The sequence below is a fragment of the Lasiosphaeria miniovina genome (genome assembly GCF_030549165.1).
Source record: "Lasiosphaeria miniovina strain SMH2392-1A chromosome Unknown B0T26scaffold_4, whole genome shotgun sequence".
Lineage (NCBI taxonomy): Eukaryota > Fungi > Ascomycota > Sordariomycetes > Sordariales > Lasiosphaeriaceae > Lasiosphaeria > Lasiosphaeria miniovina.
This window is the reverse complement of record NW_026848223.1, coordinates 1338565-1353056: the sequence shown is the minus strand read 5'-3', so window position 1 is coordinate 1353056 and position 14492 is coordinate 1338565. Positions and strand designations below refer to the sequence as shown.

At 53.8% G+C, this 14492-nt stretch overlaps 5 protein-coding genes across 5 annotated transcripts; all 5 read left to right on the top strand.

Annotated features, from left to right (window-relative positions):
* Positions 1-747: 747 nt before the first annotated feature.
* Positions 748-2209, top strand: B0T26DRAFT_708669 (uncharacterized protein). The gene is made up of 3 exons (XM_060441905.1): positions 748-1076; positions 1151-1316; positions 1565-2209. Exons 1-3 carry the CDS (start codon positions 985-987, stop codon positions 1769-1771), a joined length of 465 nt encoding a protein of 154 aa, XP_060295933.1. The 5' UTR covers positions 748-984; the 3' UTR covers positions 1772-2209.
* Positions 2210-4363: 2154 nt separating this feature from the next.
* B0T26DRAFT_802364 (uncharacterized protein) lies at positions 4364-5809 on the top strand (the record flags this gene model as incomplete). The annotated part of the gene is made up of 4 exons (XM_060447048.1): positions 4364-4427; positions 4708-4793; positions 4909-5158; positions 5373-5809. 4 exons carry the CDS (start codon positions 4364-4366, stop codon positions 5492-5494), a joined length of 522 nt encoding a protein of 173 aa, XP_060295932.1. The 3' UTR covers positions 5495-5809.
* Positions 5810-7594: 1785 nt separating this feature from the next.
* On the top strand, positions 7595-9090 carry B0T26DRAFT_740669 (uncharacterized protein; the record flags this gene model as incomplete). The annotated part of the gene is made up of 3 exons (XM_060443873.1): positions 7595-7780; positions 7850-8285; positions 8363-9090. 3 exons carry the CDS (start codon positions 7595-7597, stop codon positions 9088-9090), a joined length of 1350 nt encoding a protein of 449 aa, XP_060295931.1.
* Positions 9091-10402: 1312 nt separating this feature from the next.
* B0T26DRAFT_646888 (fumble-domain-containing protein) lies at positions 10403-12082 on the top strand (the record flags this gene model as incomplete). Its single annotated transcript, XM_060437854.1, has 2 exons — positions 10403-10705; positions 10811-12082. 2 exons carry the CDS (start codon positions 10403-10405, stop codon positions 12080-12082), a joined length of 1575 nt encoding a protein of 524 aa, XP_060295930.1.
* A 1134-nt stretch (positions 12083-13216) lies between these two features.
* B0T26DRAFT_596638 (uncharacterized protein) lies at positions 13217-13688 on the top strand (the record flags this gene model as incomplete). Its single annotated transcript, XM_060435620.1, has 4 exons — positions 13217-13262; positions 13344-13384; positions 13455-13517; positions 13596-13688. Coding segments are annotated over 4 exons (243 nt in total), but the record flags the coding sequence as incomplete, so codon positions are not given.
* Between the last annotated feature and the right edge of the window lie 804 nt (positions 13689-14492).

The window sequence follows — 14492 nt, the reverse complement described above, 5'->3', positions numbered from 1 at the left end:
AAAAGAAAACCCCTCCGATGCGACTTGATATAATTAGTGATATTAACCTGGATCTTGCAAGATTGAGCTTTTCGAGAAGCAACCGTGAGAATCCTACTCTGTTCCTTCTCTGATCTTCCAAGTCATGTTCTTTTCATCTTTTTGTCCTTTCCATTTCCGTAATTACACATTGGTTCACCGATCGTAAGGCAACGCCGAAGGAAACCCGAACCTACCCGCTACTGCCGCCCGCAGAATGGATGAGACTAACCCCGGTTCCCGGAGTAGTGGCGGTTAGACCGCGAAGATGTGCGTGCGTGCGGTGCCCGGTCTGTGTAAGCAACCCGCCGAGCTTAGCCTTGTGCTGACTAGCAGCTGCCGTTCCTATTTGCCGGGCACGAATGCGCGGGTAAGGTAGTAGCAACATGTCCGTGCTGAGAATGCATGTTCCAACGTTCTTATTCACCCCCTTGCAGCGAGAAAGCTTCTCCTCGGAACAATCAACATGGCCAGTAATCTCGTCAAATGTTCTGGTGTTTGCTTGTTAACTCGGAGGCCGAGGCGCGGGGTTGTGTATGCTGCGGAATCGAGGGGCGCAAGATAGCGTAGGAGTATTGAGTACGTGGTTTGGACAGTTTCTGTTGGGTGTCGTGCTTGCGCGAACGCAGCTAGCTGCATTCGACTTTGATTAGTATTCCGCACCCCTAGTGGTTCACTATTCGAAAAATTGTCCCTATAATAGCAGGCTACCCGGTGCTCCGCAGCGTAAATGGGGAGACCAGCGAGTATATATTTAGTACATACATCATACGGCTAGCCCAGGCTTAAAATCAAATGAGGGGAAGGTTCCATTCGTCATTCAACTCCAAGCACTTTCGTTCTTCGCGACTTCAAACCTCCGTGACACAAAAACACACACGCTCACATAAACAACCTCAAGCAATCAAAAATTAACCCATTACAGCCCTTTTAAACCATCTTTAACCAACCGCTCAATAACCGACCATGGCGCCCGAGTCCAGACCCCCTCTTCCACCCTTCACGCTCGAGACGGCGCAGCGGAAAGTCAAGGCCGCGCAAGACGCGTGGAACACAACGTATTCAAATCGCTTATTAGCTGGTTGCTAATCAAAGAAAAAAGTCTTCTCATTAACACATGATGCCTTGCCAGAAACCCCGAGGTGGTGCAATTCGCCTACACGCCCGACTCCATCTGGCGCAATCGCGGTACCTTCCTTCAGGGCCGTCCCGCCATCGTTGACTTCCTCCGTGACAAGTGGGCCGTGGAGAGCGGGTACCGCCTGAGGAAGGAGCTGTTTGCTTTTACCGACAACAAGGTCTGTCCAAGGTCCTATCGTTTTTTTATTCTTCTTTCCCATTTCTTTCTGTCTTCTCTCTTGCTTTCTGAATAAGAGAAAACAGCGGTTCATAGGCTGTTTCTGGATGGATTGCGCTACTTGCCGTTATTTCCCTTGTTACGGCGGTGCTTGGAGCTAGGCCAGAAAGACGCCTGATGGCTGATCTAAAGAGAGACCCGAGAGTGCTTTGCTAACTTGTGGCTCCCATGCGTAATAATCAAAAACAGATCGCCGTCCAGTTCTGGTACGAGTGGCACGACGAGGCAGGGCAGTGGTGGAGGACGTACGGGCTCGAGGACTGGACGTTTGCCGATAACGGCCTAATGAGGAAACGGCAGATGAGCGGCAACGATGTCAAGATCTCGGACGAGGAGCGCTGGTTCAAGGACGGCGTCGACGTCAACACGGTCGAGATTGTCGAGAAGCACTGGTGATCGGACCGGCTATAATTTGGGGTGCGTAAGCGCCTCGATTATTGCGGCGGCGAGGGCAAGAAAAGAAAGAGAAAGGAAAGCTACTCGCGTTTGGATCTGGAATGAAATATAAAAAGACAGCAAAAGAAAAAAACCAGCAGGACTGAAGAGGCAGTCGATAATGAAATGGAAGCAAACAACATCGCACTGTCGGATACACAGCTTCCAATGAAAACAAATTGTAAAAGAAAAAAGAGACGACTCGCGGCGTTGTTGTCAACTACACGACTGCTTGTGATTGCTCTGCAAATCAACCAACAAGCATATTTATCGTCCTGCGTTCCTATGCTAGCATCTCATTGACATTAATCCTTGTGAGAAGTCCTCGTGGGTTAGTCATGAGCCGTGAGCCTACTATCACGTCGACTTACGTTGTTGGTAGTAATTAGTAGTTTGCCACGTCTCCCCGCCTTAATCTCCCTGGACTTCACAAGCCAAAACTGGAACGTCACCCAATTTGTGGCCCTGCGGGCCGTACTGTAATTGACTAAAACAAAACAAAATGACTTGAGCTATCATTGCTGCGCACATCTGTAAGGATTGGTAGTCGCCGTTGTATTCAGGAATTGACATTAGAGAGCATGGGTTGCTCTGTGTAGTCTGACGCTCCCCATTTCTTTCATTTCTCGTGTCTCTTGACGCTACCCGTGGAGGAGTGGCGCTCACGTCGTCGAGTGGTCTAGACAAAGCGGGACCGACGGGGGCTCTCTTTGAGGGAGAACTTGCTGCTTATTCACGGCAGTTAGCAGTGAGCCAAGAAATATTTGAAATATTGGAGGACTAGAACGAGGGGAATTTGCTGCTGGCTTGAAGGCTTCACGGCCTCAAGACAGCCAGACGGTGCTCTTTAACTAGAGTTCTAATCAAAAGACGTACCTAAGAACGTTTTATGACCACAGACTTCCCGCTGTGGGATGTTTTGAGGTGTGAAGCTGAAGGTTCTTGGCGCTAGTCTGAAAGTATCGCAACGTTTCATCGAAAATGTGACGCTGAAAGATGGTTGCGGACACAGACGATATTGGACAAGTGCTTTGAGCTGCAGAGACTTAATTCCTACTCGACAACATGTCGTGCAAAGCTAGCACCTTGGGTATGCTCTAATTTACTAATACCGATGTTAACTCGATTGCCGAAACGAGAGGGCCAAGGCAAAACTGGCTTCTTCATTGGCTTGGACATGAAGAACCCATCCCTCATCTTCCCAAAATAGGAGCATAATAATTAGAAGTGCGGTAAAAAACTGAGGAATTTGAATCGACCTACTACGATCATGGACGGTTCTCGAGTGTGTCTGAAACTCACGAAAACACTCAAGCGTAGTGATTCTAATTCTGGTGAACCTAAACAAAAGTCAGGTAGGCACCAATATGTCCCACTGACTAACATAATACCATTAACTAACTAGGCATTTAATAGCCACGGAGAAATGGGTAGTAACTAGACACGTAGAACGGTGAAAAATGATACAGGTGGAGCACGAGACGGTCATGATTAAGCCGTTCGTTATGAAAGTAAACTCAATCTGTATTCTATGATAGGCTACCGCTGCACCAGCTGACAAGACACATACCTGTTGCCTAGATATCTGGGCAACTGTATCTATATGGGTCGTAGACTGTAGGTTGCGAGGCTATACGCAACAAATATTCTAGAGCGGTGGAGTGACATTATCTGTCGGGTCTCTCTCTGTAACATTGTTTAGGCTCACTCAAGGCAAGACCTGGTTTGGTTTCATACTGTGCTGGGCTCTCTTTGTGTTTGCCATCAGGTTTCGGCTGATCTCCTTTACTCCGTTTGTATTTTAGGCTAGTAGCAATAGTAGCAACAACTGTTGATGAGTTACAAGTTATGGGGCCATTATATTTACGTAATGGTACGGGCCCTTAGTGGCCGTACATTGTACTTTTCCCACTACTAGACGGTTATCAGGGCCATTTATCTTCATTCACGAGATGATACAATACACTATAAGCACGCTGGAGAAAGCAACCCAGAGAAAGAGGGGCCAGAGAGGTGCGAGACCTTTCGGGTGGCAACCATTGAGAATCTGCCCAACTAAGAGACGCGCCCCCCCCGCTTGGCCTGTCCTGTGATGCCGAGATGGGCTGATGCTGAGCTGGGCTCACTCCTAGGACATGGTTACCCCTTTCCGGCCGAAGCAGTAATTCTTAGCGGCCAATCTGTTTGCCCAAAGTTTCTGTCTTGCATTGAACTCTTGGGAGGTCGCCGAGCTGCAGTCACCGCCACCGCACTGATAGTGACTGGTCACATTGTCGGGGACCTCTCGGGCCGACCCATCGTAGCCTACGGCCGGCGCCGTGCGGAAACTAGAGGGTTGACTGGGTATTTGTGCAAAGTATTGGGGCTTTCTGGCTTATACTGCCTTACTGAGGCAGGCAGTTCACGAACACAGAGAGGGGTATGAGGTGGCGAGAGAGAGACAGATCTGGGGGCGAGCGCCCGTCGACCAAACACAGTCCACCTCGCGTAACCCGCAGCGAGGGCTAGATTCCATAGCCTACTGTAGGACTCGCAGACGTACGTAGTGAAAACATGGGACATGCAGCAAAAGAGGCCTGTCTATCTGAGATGTGGATGTGTGTTCAGGAGATTGTCCGTACGTCAACCAGAGGCCAGAGGAAAAAAAGGTAGGGAAAATAAGAAGGAAAAGCCGTAAACCCGTAACGTTGGTGTCAAGAATGTCGGGGACGGGCACATGGGTAATGAGCTTTGAGGTATATTCATGTCTGAGTCAAGGCTCGTATTGGGTCGATCGTGATGCCCAAGGCAGGGCGGTGATCCTCAGACTTGAGGGCTCGGACTCGATAGAGACGGCTTCAGCTTCTCCGTCTTTGCATTATTTTGCGACCTAACTGGGGACTGACGTCTTGGTCTAGCTGCTACCTTGCCGCTACAAGCCGAAACACGCAGTTCTCACAGGTTGGGCTGCAAACCGATGCGCTACAGGGCTGTGATTAGTACTGTATGCTCTGTGCAGCGTCAGCGAGGCCAAGCTAAGAGTCACTAAGAGATGCCAAGCAAAGAGACCGGGACCCTATCCATCCCATACAGATTGTCTTGAAACAATGTGATTCTAGATCAGCGGTTGGGTCAAGGCTTTCCTTCTCCTCGCTGGTCCTCGGAGGGGGAGCAGGAGAGAGGTGGGCTCTCAAGTCCAAAAAGAAGAAACATGCATATCTCGCAGCCAGCTCATAGGGACCTTGATTGCCACTGGATCTGCCACCGCCCCAAGGAGAAGACCTGCATTTGCTTCTTCTGGTGCCGGCAGTGCCAAAGGGGCAGAAGGAGACGACATCGACTATCGACGCCCCGCATACCAATATGTATGTATGTGTAGTCCCTACGCATTGGAACAGGTTGGGGGAGGGGGAGAGGGAGAGGGGCACAGCCTGGGCCAACATTGCCTCTTGATCACAGGTCCGCAACCATCAACAACAATCAACAACCCAATGGAAGTCGGCAGAACGGCGGAACGTTCCCAGCGCAAACCCAGTCGCGCTGAAATTCGCACACACAGGGTGAAACGTGCCGACAATACCAGGGCCTGAACCGGACGCTCCCGTGGATCTCGGAAATTTCGAGTTTGGAACGGACGGTGGGAGAGGGCCGTCCATCGACCAGGAAGAGAACAAAATGTCCGACAAGCCGAATGGGGGGTTGTAATTGTGATTGAAGCAGCAACAGTGCGCCGTGGACAGTGCCAGAAGTTCAGAATCCATTCCATTCTCGGTCGGGCAGCACAGCAGGGCAGGGCAGGGCAGGGCAGGGCAATTGCAACTCCCAGACGGGCCCGCCTGCCCGCATCCCAGGTCGGCGATCATGAGGATCTGGGACCTGGACCTTCGATCTCCTTGCATCGGCGAGCGAGAAAAAAAGCAAAAACGGTTGCGTCAGCTCCTTCCCACCTCGGCTGCCCTGGCCTTGATTCCTTCCATTTCATTGGCCCAGAGCCTGGAGACAGGGGTTGATAGAGCTCCGAGCTCAAGTTCTCCCCCACCCTCCCCCGAACTCGCACCCGCCCCACGATTGAGGAAAAAGCAAATATCCAATTATCAGTCTTTGGCTTGTCCATTTCCGGTTTGTCCCCATTCCCAATCCCATTGTCCTCCAGCCGAGTCCAGTCCACAACCCACATCCATTGAGTGCCGGGTGCCATTGCGCTCGCCACCAATACTATGGCCATTGTGCAATTATTGTTGCAGCTGCACTAGAACGAAGAGGCCGGGTGATCGACCTCGTGCAGCGTTTGTCCCGTTGAGCAAGCAAAGTCAAAGCTCCAGATCTCTCGTTGGCCTCTGCTCTCCTTTGAGGGCTCCCCCATCATGCAGCTTGTTGCTGCAGTCACCTGCTGCTAGGCTGCCCTGGGTTGTTTTCTTGCGCGCTAGCGATCTTCTGCCAGCCCATCCCGAATCTCAGGGTCCTTCCTGCTGCTGGTCGCACAGCTTCCAGCCAGATGCATGCCAATGGAGGCTGTCACTGCGGGCGGCCTGGGCATTCAGGATTCCCATTGCGAAGCCAAGGGAAACCCTTCTCGGCCAAAATAAGAGATTGGCTCTTGCCATGAGGGCAGGGGGGCATATCTTTTCTCAGCCGTCGCCGTGATGCCATCAATGGTGGCCATGTGCTTAGTGGGCCTTTTGTCACTGCGCCAACTCTGTATCGCTCCGGAAGGGCGTCGATCCGGCAGCGTCTGGGCGATAGCAAGACCGAAAGTGTTGCGCCTCAATCCGTCCACCTTTTGGTCGACGTCAGTTTAGTTAGTCGGCTCCCGCCAATCCGGGACGCGCAAATCAGCCCCAAAGTGCCGATCTTGCCCCTTTCGGGCCAAGCCCGCCAGCCGAGAGTCTCGACCAAAACATCGAGGTCAATAAGCACCACATCCTAGTCATTTCTAATAAGACCGCGTCCGTAGCACAAGTGTACTGTACTAATCTAGGTCCCCAACTGTCTCTGCTAGTGTTTGTATGTACTTCGTAGCTTTGCGGGAGCCGCAAGCTGTATCCGATGGGTGGCTCCAGAGTGCTCCCCAACCGCCCCTGGCCACAACTTCCCCATCTGCAAACCGCTTCTGAGTCACATCTCCCGCATCGTCCGGCGAGGGGGCTAGCCCGGGACCACCCTTGACCCTTTTTTCCTAGGTTATCGTGTGCGTAGAGGGTAAAACTCACGATGTATACAGAACCACGCGGTAAGACTCTCCGATAAGGGCAAAGCGCCTTCTTCTGGACTGGGATTGCCTGCGTACCAGAGACGATATAGATACGGCTGATTCACCCCTGAAGCTCGCTTACCTCTGGAATTTAGTGCCTGCTAGCTTCCTCTAGCAAGTTGACGCCATTGAGATAAAATTGCGTTACATATTACATAATACGGATCACGATGTATAATACAAGGGCACCCTTCTTCCCCTCCACCTCGCCCTCTCTCTACCCTTGCAAACCAGCTTGTCACGGCGGACGGCACTCCGTCACACCAGCCCAGCACCATTTGAGCCTCGGCCACAGGGATCCATATTACCCTTCCTCCCTTCCACAGCCCAACCCGGTCCGATCAGCTTGTATTCCTGCTACCTGCCTGAACACTCCCGTCTACCTGGAGAACCCAAGGAAGCCGAGGTTTCGATCCTGACTTGTCACACTTTCGTCATCACACCAAACGCTAGAAAACATCCCGGAGGTCCCCGCAGTAGTGACAACCGGCCAACTCACCTTGTCCTTAATAGTCGAGAAAGCCCCCTCGTCCGCCGCGTATATAGCCGCCATCATGGGTATGATACCGCTGCACTATAGACGCCCATCATTCGTTGAAAAGACGATGATGGGAGATAGCCAGAGTTCGCTCGAGGATGGAGATGGAGAGCGTTCGCTGAGATCTGCCAAGTCTGGAAACCTGTCGGGAATCCCCGAAGCCCTCAGCTTCGACAAGATCGTGGACGGGGGAACGTGCCCGGTAGGTGCTGCCAGGCTGGACATGTCCCCATGCTCTGGCCACGGACTAACATGAGAGCACAAACCGAAGCCGTGCACGCTCCGAGAGTTCATGAACTATCTTGTTTACATCGAGCGGTCTGCCGAGAACCTCCAGTTCTACCTGTGGTTCCGCACCTACGTGACTCGCTTCAAGCTGGCCAAGACCATGGATATTTCTCTGGCCATGGAATGGACCCAGGCCATGGAAGACGAAGCCATTGCGCGGATCCAGAAGGAGCACGCCGAGAAGGCGCGCAAGGCTCCCAAGGCAGGCACGGCGGCTGAGATCTTTGCCGGCAGCGACTTTGTCAAGGGCTCCGAGACCCCGAGCGTGGCTAACACCGAGATTGCCAACCCTTTTGGTACGCCGCCTGCGACCCCCTCGGAGTTCAACCAGCCATTCGACTATAGCAACAGCTCGGAGGACGATTCGTATAGGATGAAAGCAAACAAAGCGTTTGCATCTGCGGGCGTCAAGGCGCCCTGTAAGCACCTCCGCCCCCCTCCAAGAAGTACAAAGTGGATATGAAACTGTCAAGCTGACCCTTGCCTCGAAATGCAGTCACGATCCAACCCTTCCGCAAGGAGGTTGACCGCGTGGTCGCGACATACATCATGGACGGGGCGCCTCGCCAGCTCAACCTGTCGGACCGGGAGCGAAAGGCGGTGCTGCACGCGCTGGCGTTCACGACGCACCCATCGGCGTTTAGCATCGTGATCCAGGCGACCGAGTTGACGCTGCGGCGGCAGGCACACCCAAACTTCATTCGCTGGTCGATCTGCAACGGCAACCCGGCGCGCGTGTCGTTCGCGCGGGGCCTCGGCGCCAGCCTCATCCTAGCGGGCTTCGCGGCGGCCGTGGTGCTAACGCTATCGGGCGCCGCGCGCGGGTACCGGGCGCTGGCGTCCGTCGGGTGGGTGCTAGGCATCTCGACGCTCATCGCCGCGTGGAAGGGCATGTGCGTGGTGCTGCACGGCATGCACCACCGCCACGTGCGGCCGTGGGAGCTCTTCATCCACGAGCTCGAGGACGCCGAGTCCGACCGCATCAAGAAGCACTCTTTCGACAGCTTCGGCTCCGCCAACAGCTACGAGGAGCAGCCGTGGGTCATCCGCTACCAGCGCCGCAACATCGTCCGCAAGGTCTTCGACCGCGAGGTCCACATCCGCGAGCCGGCGCTCCGCCAGATCCAGGACGTCATCTTCCTCCAGAGCGTGCTGTGCGCCGTGGTCCTCTCGGCCGTCTTGACGGTCATTTTCGTCCTCGTGCCGGGCGCGGACATGTTTTGATTGGGCCTGTTGTCGTTGTTTGTTTACCTTGCTTCCCTTTCTTTTGCCGTTCTCCTCTTGCTACTTATACACACATGTGTTTTGAGTACTCTGCTTGTTTACGAGCCCGCGCCGAGGACTGCCTGAAATGAAGGCATGGTCGGGTCTGTGATGCTAGCAGATGGTAGCTGGGGAGAGCACGGAATGGAATTTGGGTAGGAATGTCTTTTTTCTTCTTCGTCTCTTTCGTTTTTCTTTTCCAATTGATCTCTTGTCTGGGTGTTCTATAAAGGGAGTTTTCCTCTTTTCACTTCCTTTTCTTCACGTATACGAGATGGCAGTTACGGATATCGGTTAATTGGGCGGTCTTTTGGGGGGGGGGGTGGGGGGGGGGGTGGGAATAATATGGAATGGATGGATGGATTCATGGACAAAATTTACGGGACATGACTCTTGTAATATAGGGGAAGGGGAGGTGCGGGGGGGGGATAAAACAGATTGTGAGCCTCGCAAACAGAGCGGCGCTAGCGGCAGACTGTGAAAGGGAAGCGGCAAACAGAACGCGAAACGGAAACGGAAAACTCGAGGCTACAGAGCGATGTCGTGAGAATATCAGACTTGTCAGTCTAGGTGTACAGAATAGCAGCACTGCATTTCAAGGCTCGATGTAACCTGAAGAGTCTAGTGATTAATGGTGCATGTCCTCTGAGGCTCAGGCCGTGCACTATGCTTTAGTCAAGCTATTCTAGTGGCTAGTCAGTGAGCACAGATGCAGGCTTGTGTTGAGAGTAGTAACTTGGGGTTTGGCTGATCTTCTGCCTTATCGATAAGCGCTGGTTTTCTGTGGTCCCGCACTGGCTGGGACCCGACAGTTCCAAAACTCACCGGGATGAGTTCTACAATGTAAATCTGAGCATTCCCTAGGTACCTATTATAAACGTTTGACAAACTCGGAAAGCCAGGGGGGAGATAAAAAACCCGCTTCGAATGGCGGCCACCGCTCAGGACACGTCAAGGCCTCCTTGAAGCACACGAGCGCTCTGCGACCGAGAACACCCGACATAAGAAGTGCCTTGCGCGCCCACACGTACGTCGGCAAGGACCGAACGGACGGGACCCCACGATGCCGACGGACATCTACCAGGCCGACGCTCCCCACCAGCAGCTGCCACTCCCGCGACCGACCTCGGGGCCCGGGATTGGCGGGGATGCGGATGGAGATGGAGATGCGAATGGGGATGGAGATGCGAATGGGGATGCGGAGGTCCTGGGGACCGAAATGGAGATGAAGATAGAGATGGGCATGGACATGGACATGGACATGGACATGGACATGAGCGGGGAGGGGAACCGCCAGAATGACAAGGACGACAGTGCGACCGCGCACATCGAGGCACACGCGCCCGCGCCGGCAGCCGCATCCAACGGCCTCCGCCCGCGGACCGCCACGGGCGGGAGCATTATAGACACGACGCTGAGCCATCCGGGCTCGGTGCGCATCAACGTCAAAGGCGCCTTTATTGTCGACCTCGAGAGCACCGCCTCGAATGGCCGCACCGGCTCCCCGCACAACCACGAAACCAGAGACATCCGCCTGCCCAACCACACGGCCGTCGTCAGCCATATTGCAATTGATGTATGCCATGATTCCCGCGCCCCCCCCCCCCCCCCCCCCCCGGGTCCGCCGTGCAATGTTGGACATGGAACAGACAATAATAACCCTTCTCATTTCTGTTGGCAGATCGGCGGCTCTTTGGCCAAGCTCGTTTACTTCTCGCGCGAAGCGCACTCGACCGAGCCCGGCGGGCGTCTCAACTTTGTCAACTTCGAGACGGACCACATCAGCGAGTGCCTCGAGTTCATGCGCCAGCTGAAGCGCAAGTACAAGAAATCTAACGGATCCAGCCCCGCCGAGCTGTGCGTCATGGCCACCGGCGGCGGCGCCTTCAAGTACTACGACATGATCCGCGACGTGCTGGGCATCGACGTGCTGCGCGAGGACGAGATGGAGTGCCTGATCATCGGCCTCGACTTCTTCATAACCGAGATCCCCGGCGAGGTCTTTACCTACTCCGAGGCCGACCCCATGCACTTTGTCACCCCCGCTGACAAGGTCTACCCCTACCTGCTAGTGAACATTGGCTCGGGCGTGTCGTTTCTCAAGGTGTCGGGCCCGCGCGAGTACCAGCGCGTCGGCGGCACCTCGCTCGGCGGCGGCACGCTCTGGGGTCTGCTCAGCCTGCTCACGGGCGCGCGCACCTTTGACGAGATGCTCGACCTGGCTTCGCGAGGCGACAACAGCAAGGTGGACATGCTCGTCGGCGACATCTACGGCACCGACTACGGCAAGATCGGGCTCAAGAGCACCACCATTGCCAGCTCGTTCGGCAAGGTCTTCCGCAAGAAGCGCCAGGCCGAGAACGAAGCCGAGGACAGCGGCGGGCTGGGGCACTATCAGCACCACAGCCACAACGACCACGACGACGACCACCAGCCACTATCCCCCTCGGATGCCGCTATTACTAATTCCTTCTCATCCCTGCCAGACCAAGGGAAAAGCAACGGCGGCAGCAGCAGGGACCCTCCGTTCTCGGGCGCCGACATCTCGCGGTCGCTGCTGTACGCCATCAGCAACAACATTGGGCAGATTGCGTTCCTGCAGAGCCAGATCCACGGGCTGTCGCACATCTACTTTGGCGGGTCCTTCATCCGCGGCCACCCGCAGACTATGAACACGCTCAGCTACGCCATCAAGTTCTGGAGCAAGGGCGCCAAGCAGGCGTACTTTTTGCGGCACGAGGGCTACCTGGGCGCCGTCGGCGCGTTTCTCAAGCGCCAGCCGCGCAACTGGGGCCGTAGGGGCAGCTTCGAGGAGGCGGCGCTCGAGGAACGCATGCGCGCCCGCGCTAGCATCGGTGCCAAGGCTGCAGAGCAGCCTGAGGACGCATCTGCGACGGGGTCGGGGCCGGGGACAGGGCTGGCGAGAGCAAGTAGCGATGCTGCCATTGCCTAAGTGTGTTGTGTGTGTGTGCATATCCCGTCTGGTCTATACAAAGGCAGGACAAGAAGGGGAGTGAAAGAAGGAATTTGTTTTTTCCTGTCGAGAAGGCGTATTTAGCGGTTGTTTGAGCTTTTTTTTTTTTGGTAAACGAGCTTCTCCATCTTTTTCCTTCTCTAGCCGTCTACTTTTACTCGCGCGCGCGCAAACACACACACCCGCACACATACCCACACTTGCACCCGCATGTTTTTCGGCCTGCCTGCTTTGCCTTGGCCGAGTAAACTGCTCGTCTATATTATCCATCATACGTTTGCTCACGAGATACCTACATACATCAACCAGCCACGCGCCCAAATTTGCATGATTTCTTTTTTTCGTTTTTCACATTGCTTTGTCATTGTATCTTATCTTATATAGACTATCCAGCAGAGCCTTTGTTTCGATACACATATATGCCTATTTACCTGCCTACGTAGCGAGCTAGCTAGTATTGCCTATATATCATTTGCCATTTGCCTTCCTTGCAATTTAGTTAGTTATTCACTTACCAGCCAGGTCTTGGACCCGTGCTCTCCCAGGCCCCTTTATTATTATCATTTGTTATTTATTTGACGGTGTCCATAACAACTCCGTCCCCTGATGATTCCCTCCGTTTGAGAGGACCAATATATAGGAAGGGTTAGGGTTGTACATGAAGCCTCATCTCTTCGGTTTCTTGTTTAAAATCTTCCCTTCTACTCCGTAAGGAGCAAAACTTTCCTCGTGAGTATTACGGGTTACAACTCGGTACTGTAACAGAATCTGGACATAGTTTAGGATTCGAGGTAGTTGTACGGAAAATAGGGAGATATGGCGGAGCACCGACGGCATAATCCCTTAGTTAAAGGTTGGGGTGGGCACGGTAGAGTTTACCCACTATGACGTAGATCATCTTCCATGCATTATACATACAAATAGATCATGGCCCAGACCTTTAAAAGGGGGCAGCTTGTTGTTTACCACTTGGTGATTCCCCCCAAGCAAGCAAGCCCAATACATTCTGATCGTGCTTTCGTTCTCTTGATTCGACGAACTATTTCACTCGCATTTCCCAAATCGCATAATAACACACACTCAGCCACCATGTCGGGAAACTCAAACACCACGCGGTTCGAGGAAGGCCAGGCCAACTCGCACATTGCCACCGACTCCAGTAAATACCTACCTACCTTAGCACGCTTGACCTCGTCCTTTTCGTTCAGACTCCCGGCTAACAACCCGGCCCTCCACACAGAGGACCAGAGATCGATCGCGAACCGCTTGGCGGCAGCCGAGGTGAGGATATCTAAGCATGCAGCTGTATTTGTATCTACGATAGCTATTCACGTTGCTGACTGGCATGCAGAGCTCCACAGAGCCCCGGGATAGCAAGGAGACGGCCATGCTGAAAGAGGACCCCACCGTGCCTGTAAGATATTTACCCCTTGTACATGTATATGACAAAGAACATAGGAACGGTTTGCTAAGACTACGTCTCGCAACGCAGGCCAGAGCGCACGGCAACGAGCCGTCGAGGGGCGCCAAGATCGACGCCCAGATCCAGGCCGACGAGGAGGAGGAGCTGGAGCGGAAGCGGAAGCGGAAGGCTTGAATTGCTTGCCTGATGCTTGCCTGGTTTCTTACTAGCTACTAAGTGGTTGGACGTGACGCAACAGGGCCGCGAGGCTTTGGGTCGTGTTCAGACGGACGGATGGAGATGAATATTTGGGGAAAGAGTACCTATTTCGCAAGGAAGGCAGGAGTTGGTTTCGAGCCTTGGGGTTTAAGTTTACCTCAGGTACTTCTGGGGTGTGCGGGGAACACATGCGTGTACTGTTTGTGGTTCTGTTGCACGCCAGGAGCGCCTAGCGCCGACAAACCATATACTCTGGGTGCAGTTCTTTTGCGTGGTCTCCCCACTGGCTGCACTCTAAACACCTGGTGAGTAATGTTACCCTTGTGTCGACAGGCTCGAATGGGATCGGTTAGACCAGTTTATGGGCTCAGATTTTGACATGACAAGCGAAGAGAAAATAATGGGGAGGGGAAAAGGCTACTTGAGGTTTGCTGAGCTTGTTGCTGTTTCTGGCAAGTTGCGCAAAAGCCTTGGTCGGTGTCAGTCAGTCTGTTGGTTGCTTGCGTTTCCAGCCGCGCAAACTGGAAGTGGTCTGGTCCACATGCACACACGCCTTCCCAGTTTGTTGAAGATCGATGGTTCAAAACCCGTATTCACGGTCAAACCCCGTGAGTATTCACGTTAAGGCGTGTGCATATATATCAACACGAATCCACGGGTTTCGAGGTGCACACATCCCCGTAGCCTTAGCCTCGGCACCCCTTGGCCTTGGCATCGGCACCCCTTGGCCTTGGCCTCGGCACCCCTTGGCCTTGGCCTCGGCACCGG